General features: G+C 40.9%; 1 protein-coding gene across 4 annotated transcripts in view; it reads right to left on the reverse strand.

Moving 5' to 3' along the window:
• Positions 1 to 18,258, reverse strand: part of NFX1 (nuclear transcription factor, X-box binding 1) — a 74,205-nt gene that overhangs the window by 14,495 nt on the left and 41,452 nt on the right. For 2 of the 4 annotated variants that reach the window (XM_025852842.2, XM_025852845.2), the window contains exons 11-17: positions 17,000 to 17,030; positions 12,956 to 13,038; positions 11,925 to 12,033; positions 7,745 to 7,864; positions 4,548 to 4,627; positions 1,633 to 1,863; positions 704 to 777 (exon numbers count right to left, since the gene is read on the reverse strand). In XM_025852842.2, coding sequence (XP_025708627.1) covers positions 704 to 777; positions 1,633 to 1,863; positions 4,548 to 4,627; positions 7,745 to 7,864; positions 11,925 to 12,033; positions 12,956 to 13,038; positions 17,000 to 17,030 — 728 coding nt within the window. The remainder of the gene's footprint in view (positions 1 to 703; positions 778 to 1,632; positions 1,864 to 4,547; positions 4,628 to 7,744; positions 7,865 to 11,924; positions 12,034 to 12,955; positions 13,039 to 16,999; positions 17,031 to 18,258) is intronic. The other 2 variants (XM_025852843.2, XM_025852846.2) reach the window with 1 other exon arrangement.

Raw genomic sequence — 18,258 nt, forward strand, 5'->3', positions numbered from 1 at the left:
AAGAAAGAGGAGGAAAAATAGAAAGGTTATTTTACAAATCAAAGTTGGGGAAGGAAAGGGACACAAAGCAGTACTTTTTCTTTGAACCAGAAAAACTAGATTATGGAAAATTTATTTATTCATTTTTTGTTTTTTTTCTTTAGGAAATCTTATTTTAAAAAACTTTCCAGGGGGCACCTGGGTGGCTCAGTCGGTTAAGTCTGATTCTTGATTTTGGCTCAGGTCGCATGATCTCAGGGTCATGGGATGGAGCCCTGCGTCGGGCTCCACGCTCAGCGGGGGAGTATGCTTAAGATTTTCTCTCCCTCCACCCCTCCCACTACCCCCTCCACCCCTCCCACTACCCCCAGCTTGTGCACACTCTTTCTTTTCTTTTTTTAAAAATATCTATCTATTTATTTGAGAGAGCGAGAGAGAGAGCAAGCATACAAGTGGGAGGGAGAGGGAGAGAGAATCTGAAGCAGACTCCACAAAGAGTGCAGGGCCCGACTTGGGGCTCTATCCTGTGACCACGAAATCATGACCTGAGCTGAAACCAAGAGTCGGATGCTTAACCGACTGAGCTACCCAGGTGCCCCTGCAAAAGAAAAAAACTTTCCAAACTTGACAAAAGTTGTAAGGATTCGACAATAAACAAATGTATACACATGTGTACCTTCCGTAGACTGAGATCCACCACTGTTAACATTTTAGTAGCACTAACCTTTGATAAGTACTGGATGCTTCAGAGCAAATCATCATCTCTTTTCTTCGTCCACATTCACACTGCAGCTCTATCTGAAATAAGATTAATATGGAGCGACTTTTAGCACATGGAAACCATGTGAATAGGCAGGTTTCACTTTTAAAGCCTCTCTCAAATCCAACCATGGCAGAGGATACAAGCCAGTGAGTGGCTACCCTTCAGGATGGAGAAAGCTAACCATGCACACAAACTGACAATGTAGTAGTGGACACACTAGGAGAAAACTGTTCACTCTACAGTGACTCTTTCTGGGAACTACTCCTGTCCTTAACCCTACCCGAAGGGGCAGGCCTAAAATGAAGTTTTTACCACTGAACCTGGCCAGGACCATCCAAAGCCTAATCAAGTCCACCTCATCAGTCTGCTTTCATCTCCTCAGGGAGGCCTTGCTTAGATCCCTTGGACCAGGCTAAGTCGCCCACTCACATGCCCTCACAGCACCCTCTACAAGGGTTTAACTTCTTGTTCACCACAGTCATAATTCATTATCTGAGTATTATCATCCCATCTAATTGAAGGGACTTTGTGTCTCCTGTTCACTGGATATAGCCCCAGCACCTAGCAAAACATCTTGCACAAAACACATATATTTGTTGAATAAATGGAGCAGGCAATCGGAGTCTCTCTTGAGAATCTGCTCTAAGGGAGAGAGACAGAGACTGTGGTCAGGTGGCAGTGGGTACCTCCTGAACTAAAAGGCCATTTCAAGCTGGGCAGACAGAAATCTGTGTAATACTCCACCTTTCTCTTGCTAACTTAACTTGCAGTTCCTTGCAACCAATGACTTCTGATTAGAATGTGTGCCCAGGCGCTTCTGTAGGCAGTTCCAGACTCCTGAGCGCCCCAGAACCACAGTCAATGCCCTATGTGGAGCCAGGAATACGCACCTTGGCTTTACATGCAGTCATGGGGCAGGGTGAGCTGGGGTGGCAGGGGGCCATACATGGGTGGCCACAGTCAGCTCTAGGGGTGGTGCAGGGCTGCTTGCAGGCCTCATCCACAAGACACTCTCCTTTGTGACAGAGTCTCTGACACTTGTGCATCCCACATGGTAACGTGGCACTGCAGGGTAATCCGCAAGAGATATCAGCCAGGTGACAGGGGATGTTGCTCCGTAACTAGGAGAGACAGAAGTAGCTAGATTCTTATCTCCGTGTGGGATTTGGGATGAGTTTTAATTTCATATTTAAACATTTCTGAATTTTCAAAAAGTTACTCTTATCTGAAAAAAGTTAGGCTGATTTTTAAAGTCTGAAAGGTTAACTTGAAAATAAACAAATCTGAACCTTATTTAATAATACTTGTTATGACGCAAAAGAATTTGTGCTAGCAACCAAGCGTGTCTTAAGACCTACACTTCACAAGGGTGGGTAACAAGCACATGAAACCAGATAACTAGGGAGTATTTGAAAATGCTATGACCAACTGAGAGGATCAGATGATCTTCCCCCCCTGTGCAAACAGCTAGGGCACTGAGTTGACACATGAACCCTGAGGGTTGGGGACACCCTTGACCCATGGTTTCAAGACTGCTGGCAGGGCCGTTTTACAAAAATAATCAACTCTCCTCACATCTCCTGACTCATAGTCTTCATAGCTTTAAGCAGCTTTGTCATTTAAAATATTAAGGGGCAACAGGCCATGAAACCCCAAACTCATTTTTTAAATCATCTTCTTCCAAGATTCCTTACTCCAGGAAAAAGATGCTGGAATTTTACTTCTGTGAGTCCAAAGGTTACTCTTATGTATTCACTCAAATTCTTTCAAGAACCCTCAAAATGAGGAATATACTTTGACTCTAGTGACACATAACTTTTATTCTTGAAGAGGCTTCCAAAGTCTAAGATGTACATGCTTCTAATTGCTTTAGAATCGCTTTAGAACTATTTTGGTAGAATGTAGTTCCCAATCACTAAAAACTTACACTACTGCCAGAGTCCGGAGATAATTTTTGCACATGCTATATCTTCTGTTGTCCCCTCCCCTCATTACTTGCCCACCTTTTCATTATCCTTTAGGAGGTTACTTCCTCTACAAACACCTTCCCTGGGTGTGGGCTCCTTCGATCCTGCTCAGTACTTTGGACTTCCCCTGCCACTGCACTTATAATTGACTGTTTACATGCCAGTTTCCCACCCCAGAGTGAAGGCTCCACGAGGGAAGCAGTCACACCTGTCTTGTTCTCTTCTGAATCACTTGAACCAGGCCTGTTATACCTAGCACATAGTAGGTATGCAATCAGTATTTATCGCATGAAGTCCAAATAAGCCATCAACAAAAAGATAATACCTGGAATGGTTACTCTCAGAGGAAGTGAGATTTATAGAGATTTATAAGGACTATAAGATTTATAAGAACTATGACTTGAGAACCACTCACACGAAATAAGGGGAGAAAATATGTCAATCAAGATAAAGATACTGAAAGCATGGTTGTCATAGATGTCAAGAGTTTCCAAAAAATGTTGGCTAACATATTATGAAGTAAGAAGGTTACAAAATAGTATAAACTTTTTTTTTTTTAAGTAGGCTCCATGGTGGGCACAGGGCTTGAACTCACATCCCTGAGATCAAGACCTGAGCTGAGATCAGGAGCTGGATATTCAACCGACTGAGCCACCCAGGTGTCCCATAAAAATAGTATGATCTTAATAGAGTATGAGAAAGTGTGTATCACAACATGCCTGATAATCTATGCACAAGAATCTTAAGACTATTTCTTTCTGGATTGCAGAATTGTTTATTCTTAATTGTTTACAATGAATATGAATTTTTTAAATTAAGAATTTTTTAAAAGTGCTTCCAAGGGTCTATAGTCAATGGTGCCAAATAAGCTTACAAGTTGAGAATGAGGATGAAAGTCCTTCATAGTAGTGACACTGCGGAGGCGTAGATGAGCCTGGAGGAAGGTGTTTTGATCCAGTGGCCAGGACAGGAAGCTGCACAGGGCATAGAGGAAGGAACAGTGGCAGCTGGTGGAGAGACCACCTCCACTCTTGGGATGCTCTCACTGTAACACCTTTACCCAGGCTAGCAACCTCTCCCATGCTGGTTAACCTAAAAGTTGCCTCTGAACACAGTCCATGTTCTCAAGCCAACTGACTTTCACTTGATTGCAACCAGAGTAAAAATGATAGCAAAAGAGGCTCAAAATACTACCCATTGTATGATTTCATTTATGTGACATTCCGGAAAAGGCAAAACTACTGGGACAGACAATAGATCACTGGTTGCCAGAGCCAGGAGATAGGGGGCAAAATAACTATAGAGACATGAAGGAATATTTGGGGGTGAATGAACTATTCTACATCTTGACTGTGGTGGTGATTACATGACTGTATGAATGTTTTTGTCAAAATTCAAGGACCTGTACACTTAAAGGGGTAAATCTTATTTTATTTTTTTTTAGATTTTAGAGAGAGAGAGAGAGAGAGAGAGAGCACACGAGCGAGGGGAGGGGTAGTGGGAGAGAGACAGAGAGGGAGACTCCCTGCTGAGCGTGGGATTCTCATGACCTGAACTGAAATCAAGAGTCAGATGCTCAACTGACTGAGCCACCCAGGTGCCCTGGATTCTTCTATTTCTTCTACCAGTATTTAGCCACAGCGTGGTGGTGGGTAAATTTTATTTTATGCAAATTATATCTTAATTAAAAAGAGAAAGAAAGAAAAAAGTGGCAATAGCAAACCTCTGCTTCTTGGAGTATATTTTTACTTTCAGAAACAAAGAGACTAACAATTCTAAAAGTAATTCAATCATAAATCTCTAGCTGGAACAATAAACACGAGAGAGAGAAAACTTACCTCGTGTTTTCCCATGCACCATTTCTGAGTTAGGAAAGTACAGGGGGGACACTTCTCTTCACTATGACAAGAATGATACACTGTTAAAAGAGAGAGGAAATTAGGAATTATGTTTAAGAATAATGTTTAAATAAAGCCACATAAACTGGGGTGCCTGGGTGGCTCAGTCGGTTAAGCATCTGACCTTGGCTCAGGTCATGATCTCAGAGTCATGAGATCAAGCCCTACGTCAGGCTCCCTGCTCAGTGAGGAGTCTGCTCCTCCCCCTGCTCGTGCTCTCTCTCTCAAATAAATAAATAAATCTTTAAAAAAAATAATAAAGGCACATAAACTATTACACATAATGTTATAATGGTATATAACATGGAACTTTTTTTTTTTAAGATTTTGTTTATTTATCTGACAGACAGAGAGACGCAGCGAGAGAGAGAACACAAGCAGGGGGAGTGGGAGAGGGAGAAGCAGGCTCCCCGCTGAGCAGGGAGCCCGATGCAGGGCTTGATCCCAGGACCCTGGGATCATGACCCGAGCTGAAGGCAGATGCCCAATGACTGAGCCACCCAGGCGCCACCTAACATGGAACTTTTAAGTTTAAAAAAATATTTTTTTAAGATCTTATTTATTTATTTGAGAGAGAGAATGAGATAGAGAGAGCGCATGAGAGGGGAGAGGGTCAGAGGGAGACGCAGACTCCCTGCTGAGCAGGGAGCCCGATGTGGGACTCGATCCCGGGACTCCAGGATCATGACCTGAGCCGAAGGCAGTCGCTTAACCAACTGAGCCACCCAGGCACCCTGGAACTTTTAAGTTTAGAAGCTGGGAGTTCTTTATTTTTTTAAAGATTTTATTTATTTATTTGAGAGATAAGAGACAGCATGAGAGCAGAGGGGGAGGGGCGGAAGAAGCAGCAGGCTCCCTGCTAGCAGGGAGCCTCATGTGGGGCTCAATCCCAGGACCCTGGGATCATGACCTGAGCCGAAGGCAAACACTTAATCGACTAAACCTTATCCAGGTGACCCTGGGAGTAGTTTTTAAAATGGAAAATAGGAAAGTAAAAAGTAGGTGGCTTTATATTAAAGTGCTGAAGGATGAGCATGAGTGAGAAAAAGAAACCCCACTGAGGCAGGACAGACACATGCACAGAGAAGCAGAGAGGGAGGCAGTTTTTCCACTCATTTCCTATGGCACAGCCCCTGGTCTGTCCATTCTACTCAATCATTCCTTTGGCCCTACCTTACACGGCACCTGCTCATTTTTGCTTAGCTATCTTTGCTACTCATTCCATCTGACATGCTCCCGTGATTCAATTGCCTTGCTGCCTGTAAGAGACAGTACATCCGAACTCATCTCCTACAACAAAGCCTTCCTTGGCTGACCATACCCGACCTTCAGCTCTCTTACACTTCCTGATGTCTGAGGTCTTTTGCAGATGGTTTGCTACCACGTTATCTGGCCCATTTTCATGTAATGGCTGTGTCATGTGCACATAACTACCCTCTCCCTCTTGGGAAGAACATACGAATCTCTAGGTCATGGGCTACTTTTTTCTTCCTCTGAACCTCTGTGTCTGATACCATGCTGGATATACAACTAACACTCAAGACAAGTTAAATGAATGCTGAACAAAAGCATGCTAAAACACCTCATAAATGGTTAAGTTCTCACTATGGACTGAGCAAAGGTGAGTTTCTCTGGTTACAGGGACCAGAATATATGTCAGATTCTTAAAGGGGCCCAGGACTCAGCAGAATTTAAGACCAGCTGGTCTTGATTCCATTTTCATCTCTAAGACAGTTTCTCACTGTGGACATTCTCAATCTTGGCGAGGCTTTGATGTGGGTGGGATAGAGATAGATAGAAGGGGCCATTCATCTGTATCATCTGCAAGTGAGTATAAAGGAGGAAGTGGGTGAGTATTGGCTTGGGCACTTACTTCATGCTGGTGTGAACACTGAAGTAGGGGCTTGCAGACTAAGCTGGAAGGGCCATCCTAAGGTCCCCAGGAAAGGAGGGACCTTTTACTTCATTAGAAGTTTACTTAATTCTGTTTTACTCTATTAACTTAAAAATTTGAGAACTGGTTGTCTACTTGTCAGTCTGATTCATATAGCCAGATTAAATCTAAGTGCCAAATCTGGTGACCTGAGTTATTTCAGGTTTGCCTCTGGGACTTGGTAAAATGAAATGATGAGCCCAATATGGTCCCAGAGGAAAGCCAATAACAGAAAATAGGTGATGTTAAGTAGCTACTGGTCTGGTGTCTACAGTTTATGAGAGAAGAATTGGAAACAACTGTCCAGCAACATGAGACTAAGTTATGGCCCATCCATGTAACAGCACATCCACTAACTATTAAAAATCTATACTGGAGCAGGGCACCTGGGCACATTTGGTTGAGCATCAACTCTTGGTTTCAGCTCAGGTCGTGCTCTCAGGGTTGTGAGACCGAACTCTGCATCGGGCTCTGCACTTAGCAGGGAGTCTGCTTGAGATTCTCTCTCCCTCTCCCTCTGCCCTTCCTACTTATGTGCTCTCTCTCAAATAAATAAACATTTAAAAAAATCTATATTGTAGAAAAATATTCATTGATAAGGAGATTCAAAATACAATAGTAAGAGGAGAAAATAATTAAAATAAAATCAGTAGGATCCCACTTTTATTTTATGTGAAGGAAAAAAACACAAATATATATTTTTGCCCATAGGAAAAAAGCCCTGAAAAATACATACTAATGTGTAATTCCTACAAGGTGGCATAATAGATGATTTAATTCCAATCTTTTGACTTTACTGATTTTATCTCTCTTTTTACACAATAAACATACATTATTTCCATAACAACAGCAACCACAAAACAAGTGACTTTCAATTTTGCAAAGAGATGCTCAACCTTGAAATATACATCCAAATTGGAGGCAACAAGAAAAGAAGAAAAGTCCCTGAAAGATAAGACCAGCTGGAGGTTCTCCCAGCCTTTCAGGTGTGTGTGACATCCACAGAGTACAGAGATGGAGGGGACTGTGATTCCCAGCTGTGGCCCAGATCACAGACCCACCTTCACAGAAGCAGCCCCTGAGAACAGGGAACAAGGGGTGGCCATCACAACACGACCTCAGAACAGTGAAGACCATCATGCAACATCCAAAATGACACAGTGTAAGCAGGCTGTGAGGTGTGGAGGAAGGAGGTGGGACCCACCTGGATGGTCACATTCATGGACTCTGGCGCAGGTCTGGGTACATTCAGGGGGTCTTGTACCACAGGGAACTGGCGGGTAGATCACTGACGCACCACAGTGGCAGGTTAGTTCATCAAAACCTGATGGAGAGGCAGGTGAAATAAAACAATCTTTCTGGGTTTTGAATGTGCACACACATACTTACACAGATACAGACCACACACACTTTTTTTTGGCTTGCATTTTTTTTTTTTAGGGGACTGCTTTTTTCACAAAAGGTTTTTATTTTATTAAAGTTGAGCTGGTGGCAAAGGAGCAGACAAGTATGTTACCTGCAACAAACTCTAAGTCCATGAGCAACCCAGGACACTTTTACACGTATTTTATAGACAACAGATCTATAGACCATCTCTTTAGAGAGAAGAGGAGACTTCCACTAAAGATACAGCTTTTTTTCCAAACTCCTCTGGTTAGGAAAAAAGACAGATTATGAAAGCCACAGATAATTAACAAACATACTAAAAAATACATTTGAATATAAACCTCAGAGAGCCACTGAAAACATTCAAAAAAATTCTTTTTTTTAAGATTTTATTTATTATTTATTTATTTATTTTTAAGATTTTATTTATTTATTTGAGAGAGAGAGAATGAGAGAGACAGAAAGCACATGGGGGGGGGGGGGGGGTCAGAGGAAGAAGCAGACTCCCTGCCAAGCAGGGAGCCCGATGCGGGACTCGATCCAGGGACTCCAGGATCACAACCTGAGCTGAAGGCAGTCGCTTAACCAACTGAGCCACCCAGGCGCCCAAGATTTTATTTATTTGAGAGAGAGTGAGAGAGTGCGTGTGCACGAGCAGTGGGGAGGAGCAGAGGGAGAGGAAGAAGCAGGCTCCCTGCTAAGCAGGGAGGCTGACGTGGGGTTTGATCCCAGGACCACAAGATCATGACCTGAGCTGAAGGCAGAGGCTTAACTGACTGAGCCACCCAGGCGCCCCCCCCAAATTCTTACAGGTATAATCAACACCTATCACGCTAGAAATATGAAGTTGAAACGAAACACAGAGCTGCATCCAAGTTCATTACGCACAGTTCCCAAGCTAAATCAAAATGATGACTCACACTGGACAGCTCCAACTAGCAGCCCACCTCAAGGGCTCTCCTAACTCCTAAATCCCAAGGGGAAACAGTTCTCCAACTCTGAGTCTTGGTAGAGGCCAGGCCTTTGGCTGTTGATCTCAACCAAGTCACTAAGAATCAGGAAGCCCAGGGCTCTCAAGATTCTTCCACCCACTGCTCCTTTCCAGTCAGTACTCTTTCCACCAAACCCTTCAGAGGCTACACAATGTGGCAGAAAGAGCCCTATAAATACAGTCCGGAGACTCAGGCTTTGAGTCCTGGACCTACTACTTACTTGTTAAGTGATTATGGGCTGGTAACTTAACCCTTCTCAGCTTTCTATTGGTGAGGTGGGGATATCAAACTCTGGCCTATCCATTCAAAAAGTTTATGAGAAATAGCTAGGTAAAGGGAAAGGGGCTATGTAAGTTGTTTTCATGGAATCCATGTATGTGATTTATTTATTTATTTTTAAAAGATTATTTATTTGAGAGAGAGAATGAGCAGGGGGGAGGAGCAGAGGGAGAGGGAGAAGCAAGCAGATTCTCCACTGAGCAAGGAGTCCGAAATGGGGCTTGATCCCAGGACCCTGAGATCATGACCTGAGCCGAAGGTAGACGCTTAACCAACTGAGCCACCCAGGTGCCCCCCATGTGTGTGATTTATATCAAAGCATGGACTCAACTCTTTTTTTGAAATGAAGTAGGCCTAGCATTCTAGCAAAAGACATTTTGGGAAATCTTGATCTAAGCCAATCTTTTAATGCAGCAGTTCTCAAAGTGTGCTCTGTTGATGCCTAAGGGTCCCTGAGATCCTTTCAGGGAGTCCATAAGGCCAAAATTATTTTCATAAGATATTATTTCTGTTTTCACTATGTTGACATTTACACTGAGGTGCAAAAGCAATGGTCAGTAAAACTGCCAGGGCTTTAGCACAGATCAAGGCAGTAGTACCAAAATGTAATCATGGTATTTCTTACTGCCAAGCACTTAGAATAAATAAAAAATGCTAGTTTCACTTAAGAAAGTCCTTGATGAAGCAGTAAAGAAAAAAACAATTTAGTTCTTAAATACATGTCTTTTTCATAATCTGTGAAACAAAGTGGGAAATCTGCATAAAGCACTTTCGCTGCACACTAAAATATAATCTGGTTGTTTTAAAGAACTGCACTTGTTGGAGTTGTGAGCTAGAATACCATTTTTACTTGAAAGAATGACTGACAAGCTATGATTATTTAGACTTGGGTATCTGGCATGCATTTTATCAAAAACTACCAAAGTGAGCCTATCAATTCAGGAAAACCAACTTTCAAGTCTTCAAGTGAAAACAGAATTTTGGAAAATATGTATTTACCACTATGAGCTTGACAACTTCCTAATACTTTTCCCAAGACTTTTCTGATGAGATTGGTAGTTATATTAATGAATGTAAATTTTTAATATTATAACAAAATTTTTCACCATTTCAAAAATCTGCATAACACAGTGAATAATTCATTTCCAAATGATCAATGTGCGATGCTATAAAATCATGCATGGGTAAAAGATCCATTCAAAATACAAGAAAAACCAATGAATTTTAATGTGACAGAGAACAAAAACAAAACCCCGGACTCAAGTCTCTTCTGAAATGAGGCTGATTTTGGTATAATTTCAAAAAAAGAATATCCACCATGATTATACTCTCTTTTTCAACTATATATCCAAATAGGCCAGATTTTTTTCATTTCCTTCAACTCTATACTGCAACAGATTAATTTGGAAGCAGATGAGAACCTATCTACTCTTCTAGTTAAAAAAAATAGTTTTAAAAATATGTCATTTAAGGGCACCTGGGTGTCTCAGTTGGTTAAGCATCTGCCTTCAGCTCATGATCCCAGGGTCCTGGGACTGAGCCCCACGTTGGGCTCCCTACTCAGTGGCGAGTCTGCGTCTCCCTCTGCCCCTCCCCAACTCATGCTCTTTCTCTCTCAAATAAATAAAATCCTTTTTTTTTTTAAAGATTTTATTTATTTATTTGGGGCGCCTGGGTGGCTCAGTCATTAAGCATCTGCCTTCGGGGGGCGCCTGGGTGGCTCACTCGTTAAGCATCTGCCTTTGGCTCAGGTCATGCTCCCAGGGTCCTGGGATCGAGCCCCGCATGCTTGATGCTGGGGCTCGATCCCAGGAGACATGCTGTGTCTCCCTCTGTCAAATAAATAAATAAAATCATTAAAAAAAAAAAAAAGTGTCTGCCTTCCGTTCAGGTCATGATCCTGGGATCAAGCCCTGCATCGGGCTCCCTGCTCAGCGGGAAGCCTGCTTCTCCCTCTCCCACTCCCCCTGCTTGTGTTCCCTCTCTCACTGTGTCTCTGTCAAATAAATAAATAAGATCTTAAAAAAAAAAAGGGCTGAGCAGGGAGCCTGATGAGGAGCTTGATCATAGGACCCTGGGATCATAACCTGAGCTGAAGGCAGACGCTTAACAACTGAGCCACCCAGGCGCCCCTCAAATAAACAAAATCCTAAAAAAGAAGTCATTTATACTAATATGCAATGAGTATATTACCTTCTTAAAAGATTTTATTTATTTGAGAGGGAGAGAGAGAGAGAGTGGGGAAGGGGCATCAAGTGGGAGAGGGGCAGAAGGAGAGGGAGAAGCAGTATAAATAAAATCTTTAAAAAAATTTCTCAGTTTTAATTTCTACTATGGTAAACAGATATAAATCACATAAAAAGAGCTCTTTGCGGGTCCTTGATAATTTTTAAGAATGTAAATGCATCCTAAAACCAAGTTTCCAAACAGCTGCTAATAATATAGAGAAAGAAGACCATTGAGGGCAGAATCTGTTAATGATATTTAAGAGTAATCCAGTAATGAACCAGATCTCACCTTGGCATTCTTACTTACATCCCAGGTTTTATACATTCTGGGAAGACAATACAGCACTAGAATAACTTTTTTTTAACATCTCAACATATCTGAAATACTTAGGCTTAGTTCAGTCACCCATACCAAATTAAGTAAATCAATCCCTCAAAATATATTATGCCTGAACTTCTAGAAAACTCTTAAAATAAAGCATACAGTGAAGATACTCACTGGCTTGCCAGCAGGACTGGCAGTTCCCACGATGACAAGGTTCTTCACATCTATGAAGGCCACAACGGAGTTTCCTCCCACAAATCAAAGGACACTTGTGCTCCTTATCCTACGAAGAGATTCATATTTGTTTGTAAAATTATCTCCATTTATATTTTCCACAAACAACAAGAAAAGTAATAAAAGAGAAGCTCTTCACATTTATGGATGAAATGATGTCTGGAATTAGCTTCAAAATAATTAGACGAAGTAGGTGTGGACGTGGATGAAATAAGATTAGTCATGAACTGATCACTACTGAAGTTGGGTGTTGGGTATTTAAGACTCATACTAATCTCTCTGCTTTTGTATATGTTTGAAATTTTCAATAAGAGGAAGTCTTTAAGCTTTCGAATACTGATTTATAAGTCTTGGTATGTTGTCCAATTTTATCACTCTTTATCTTATCAATATGTAAACTTTAGAAATAACAATTATGTGTAATATACATATATAGGTGTGTGTATACATGCACTACTTTGGTATTGGCACTGTGTTATCTTGTTTATACACAAGACACACATGCACAACATGGTAACACAGTACTGCCAGGGAGTGCTTCCTTTATTTAGTTCCATATAAGTGAATTATTTGAGATAACTGAAAATTGCTCCTTTCAAAAATGCCCTGCTCATTTTGCCTACTGACCTGATCCACATTGTATGTGAAACCCAAAGCCTGAAGTGCTAAGACCAGCCCAGTCTGTGTGTCAGGACAGCACATAATCTCCTGCAGAGGACTATATGCTTATCTGGTGATCTTGGGCTCTGGAGCCTGAGGCTTCTTTCTTCTTTCTCTTCCCCCATATTGCCACAGGCTGACCTGGCTAGGGCCTAAAAAGGCCTGTCTCTCTGGGCAGCTCTCTCACTGCTGGTCAGGGGTCCCTCCCAGTGATTTCTAAATCTGGGCTACATTCCAGATGGCTGAGGCTTCTAGATGCCCAGCCCCTGGATGAATGCAGTCTGACTGTACCTAATGATAGGTCCACTTACCACACAGCATATCTCATTACATTTATGCCGTCCACACAACCGTTTCTTGTTACACCGCTTATCACACATAAATGTAGCATCTGCTGTGGCCAATTAAAAAGAAAAAAAAAGGGCAAAGGATATGAACATTCATTCAACAAATATTTGAGTGACTAAAAGCTGAAGAAATACAAATGTAGTAAGATAAATAAGTTAGTTATGGTGAAAATAAATATAAAAAGATATTTTTCATTTGTCAGATTGTCAAAAAAAGACAATGGGAGACTGATTAATATTTGGTATGGGTGAAGGTGTAGAGAGAACAAGGCACACTCAGTGGATAGGAGTATAAATTTTTGATGTACATATGTATCTATCAAAAATTTCAGTGGTAATTCTATCTTACAAAATCATTCCTGGGGTGCCTGGGTGGCTCAGTTGGTTAAGCGACTGCCTTCGGCTCAGGTCATGATCTCAGGGTCCTGGGATCGAGCCCCGCATCGGGCTCCCTGCTTGGTGGGAAGCCTGCTTCTTTCTCCCTTTCCCACTCCCCCTGCTTGTGTTCCCTCTCTCGCTGTCTCTCTCTCTTTTAAAGATAAATAAAATCTTTAAAAAAGAAAAGAAAAGAAAAGAAATCATTCCTACACATAGTTTTAAAAGTGGCTAAAAAAAAAAAAAGTGGCTAGGACACCAAAAGCACAATCAACAAAAGAAAGAACAGAAATTGGGCTTGATCTAAATTAAAAGATTTTGTGCACCAAGGACACCATTAAGAAAGTGAAAAGACTGCCTAAATAGTGGGTGAAAATATTTGCAAATCATTTATCTGTAAGGGTCTAGGACCCAAAATACATAAAGAACTCTTACAACTCAACAACAAGAAGAGAAACCACCCAATTAAAAGATTGGCAAAGGACTTAAAAAGACTCTTTTCCAAAGAAGATTACAAACGGCAAAGTACATTAAAAAATATTCAGCGTCACTAAGGAAATGCAAATCAAAACCATAATGACATATGACTTCATATATATTTAGATAGCTATAATAAAAAAAATACATAAAAACCAAAACCAAAACCAACACCAAACAAAAAATAAGTGTTGGAGAGAATGTGGAAAAACTGAAATCCTCATACATTGTTGATGGGAATGTAAAATGATGTAGCTGCTACAGAAAACTGCTGTGGCAGTTCTTCAAAAAATTACACAGAGAATTACCACATGATCCAGCAATTCCACTTGTAGGTATATATCCAAAAAAAATTTATTATTTTAAGATTTTATTTATTTATCCGACAGAGAGAGACACAGCAAGAGAGGGAACACAAGCAGGGGGAGTGGGAGAGGGAGAAGCAGGCTTCCCGCTGAACAGGAAGCCCGATGCGGGCCTCAATCTCAGAGCCGAAGGCAGATGCTTAATGGCTTGAGCCACCCAGGCACCCCTATCCAAAAAAATTTTAAACACGTATTTTAACAAAAACTTGTGTACAAATGTTCACAGTAGCACTAATCATAATAGCCAAAAGATTGAAACAATCCAAATGTCTGTTAACAGATGAATGGATAAATTCCAATATATCCATACAATGAAATATTATTCAGCCATAAAGAGGAACGAAGTACTGATATGTACTACAACATGGATGAATCTTGAAAACATGCTAAGTGAAAGAAGCCAGGCATAAAAGGTTACATACTATATGATTCCACTTATATGAAATACTCAGAACAGGTAAATCCGTAGAGACAGAAAGCAGATTAGTGGTTCCCAGGAGTTTAAGGGAGGAGTGAGTGGGGAATGAAAATTTGATGAATACAGGGTTTCCTCTTGGGGTGATGAAAATGTTTTGGAACTAGACAGAGGTGATGGCTGCACAACACTGTGAATTTACTACATGCCATTGAATTGTATACTTTAAAATGGCCCATTCTAGGTTATGTGAATTTTATCTCAATTTTTAAAAGTGGGATAGGTGCTAGGTGCTAGGTGGGTGAAATAATGCTTGAGATTTGTTTTAAAAGTACTCTAGTGAAAATAAAAAGTAGGGAAGGGAGGGATAGATGAAACAAGACAGGCAAAATGTTGATAACGGATGATGGGTGCTTAGGGGTTTATTATACTAATCTTTCTACTCTCACTTATGGTTGAAATATTTCATCATAAAGTTTTAAAATGTCAGACAAGATGGCTACTGCATTATTCGTAATGGGGAAAAACTGGAGACAACCTGAATGACCACCCAAAGGGCAATGGCGCACTATACTGTGGCATACCCACATACAGAATACTCTGTAAGAGGGAGAGCTATATGCACTGACATGGAAAAGTGTCTTTGATATGTTACTGAAGAAAAAAAAAAAGACCCAAGCTGCAAACAGCATGTTTAGTATAAACCTAAGTTTAGAAGAAAAAACAAAACTAATGGGCATGTGTATACACCTATATGAATACATAAGAAGATCTAAGACCCATACCCAACAAACTAATAACAGTTTCATCAGGGAAGTGGAACTAGGAGGGGAAAAATCAGGTTAGGGTATATTTTACTTTTTACTTTACACTGTTATTTTTTTACTTTATAAGTGTATTAATGTAATTTTTTCAAATTATGTTTTTCAATAACCAAAATTTTGACTGTGGGCTTAAGGCGGATATTTCCAGTTACCTCCCAAACAGCCACTCCCCACCTTCTTAAGGCTAACAGAGCCTTAATTTTGTTCAGAAATTGGGTGCCCATGTGCTACTCAGTTGGAAGTATGAATGCAGAATAATAATCCATCTAGCCTGTTCATTTCATTCCCCTTGTTAATGTCCGGTTTAGGCAGGAGCATGTGATACAAAGTGTATTGAGAACCTCTCAGAACTGATTTATTTCCTTGCTCTTTAAGAAGGAAGGGAACTTGGAGCATCTGGGTGGCTCAGTTAGTTAAGCATCAGACTCTCGATTTCGGCTCCAGCCATGATCTCAGGGTTGTGAGATCAAGCCCGAAGTCGGGCTCTGCGCTCAGTGGGGGGCTGGCTTAAGATTCTCTCTCCCTTTGCCCTTCCCCCACCCCACTTGCTCTCTGGTGCAGGGAGGGGGGGGGGATAAAAGAAGGGAAGCTTAAGAATCTCTTTCCTTTAGATGATGTTGGGTAAGATGTGTGGACTTGCTGTAGCTAACTTAAACCCATGAGGGAAAAACCAAAAAAAATCAGAGAAGCTGACCTGGTGTCCTGGAATCAGTGAGGCTGGAATTAACCAAGCCTGGACTTGTTCTGCCTCCACACTTCCTATTATGTGAGACAGTAAACTCCCTTATTGCTGATGTTACTTTTCCCTGGGTTTTCGATACCTGCAAACAAAAGCATCCTAACCCAATACAGTTTTCTTCCTGGCCAGAATAAGAGCTTTAATTTTGTACACATTTAACTTCTATTTAACTTTTATCACTTTTCCAAAAAGGTTTTAAGGTTAAACAAAAGACTGTGAGATGGTTAGCAAAGGACAGAATCATAATAGCATGGAATGTCAGGATCAAGGACAAAGGAAGAAAGAACACCATAGTCCTCAAGTTTAAGAAGGCTGCTGGCTGAGTATCTGTTCCAGGTATGCAACAGTCATAGCAAGCCTTATGGGGATCAAGCATCAGAGTCAGTGTGTAAAAAGTTTGCTGCATTAGGTATTATTCACCTTCACCCCCACTACCACCATTTTATTATGAAAATTTTCAAACATATAAAGAAGTTGAAACAACTTTACAGTGAATATCCATATGACCATTACTGAGATTCTACCATTACTTTTTCACATATCCACCTATTCTACCTACCAATTTGATGCATTTCAAAGTAAGCTGCAGATATGGGTACACTTACCCTAACTTTAGCATTTCATTAACTAGAATTCAATTTATGATTTTTACTTTTCTTTTCAGGTGGAAGAAGTTCCGTACAATGAAATACACAAATCTTAACTGAATTACCTTTACTGAATTATGACAAATACATAACCCAAGCCCCTATCAAGACAGAGAACAATTACTTTTACCCCAGAACATTCCCTCTTGCCCGTTCCCAGTCATACCTTCACTTTTGAGACTGGTACATGGAAGCTCCTATGGAAAAAGGAAAAAAAGACAACAGTAACTCCTTTAGGAATAAATGAAACAACTCAACTATAGTATAAAGCTAAATGTAACATGGATATCCTAAATATCCTGTACTTCTCTGGCAGCCACTTATTTACCAACTTTACTCCTCTAGGACTAGGTTAGCTCAGTCTCTGTATTAATATGCTTTATTCACAACAGGGCACCAGGTTTACTGACACTTCATGCAAATATAATTGTAACAATCTTTGTGGTCTGGTCTCCTAATTTAAAGTAGATTAGGAATTATAAAATCTGAGTGGAAAGAGGGGTGGCTAAAGGTATACAAAGCAAAGAAAAATAACTTCCAGGCACGGGTGGACAGAAAAACCCATAAAAAGCAGAAAATGTGATTGTTACAGATACGTAACAATCTGGTACCAGAGGCAAACAGTTCAACACACTTAAGAGCAGCCCTGACACTGCTGAAATGCAGCAAAGTAGAATATAGTAGTCCTCTGGCATTCAGGGTATTACTGTAGTAATTATGTAGGAACGACCCCAAGATCTACACATGTAACTTGCTGAGGCATGATCCTGAATAACAAGTGTGGACAGGCAGCTGTGCAGGAGTCAGTCAGTCACTTGGGAGGGAGGGAGCTTGGCTGCCCACCATCTACATCTGAATTTGTCTTTGATGTCATTCACAGGTTGCTATGTACTCAGAAACTAGCAAAATGATAAAAATACTCTATCTTAGTGAAAATGACCCTGAAAAAAGGGGCAGCTACTAGAGCTGAAAACAGAAGTAAAAAGGTCTAAGAAATGGACGATTCTGGCTAGAAAGATGTTTTAGATAAATTAGTTGGCTGGGTTGGATAAGAAAAAGTTCCCCATATGTTTTCTAGAAATTTCATGAGTAGCCTCATGAATATTTCTTGAGCGAATGTTCCAGTTAATGCAAACACTGGATTACAGAGTAGAAATGACATGCTAGAGTGTATCTACAACTGCAGGGAAAGGCAGAGCTCCTATAGATCCCTAAAATCAGTATGAATTACCAACAAACACTTAAATACAGTACTCTTTGTTAAGAGATAGTAAGATACAGCACACATTTTTCATCTTTTTTTTTAAAGATTTTTATTTATTTATTTAACAGAGATAGAGAAAGAGCGTAAGTAGGCAGAGCGGCAGACAGAGAGAGAGGGAGAAACAGGCTCTCCGCCGAGCAGGGAGCCCGATGCGGGGCTCG

Source organism: Callorhinus ursinus, unplaced genomic scaffold (genome assembly GCF_003265705.2).
Source record: "Callorhinus ursinus isolate GAN/ISIS: 27379988/994484 unplaced genomic scaffold, GSC_fseal_2.0 scaffold42, whole genome shotgun sequence".
Classification (NCBI taxonomy): Eukaryota; Metazoa; Chordata; class Mammalia; order Carnivora; family Otariidae; genus Callorhinus; species Callorhinus ursinus.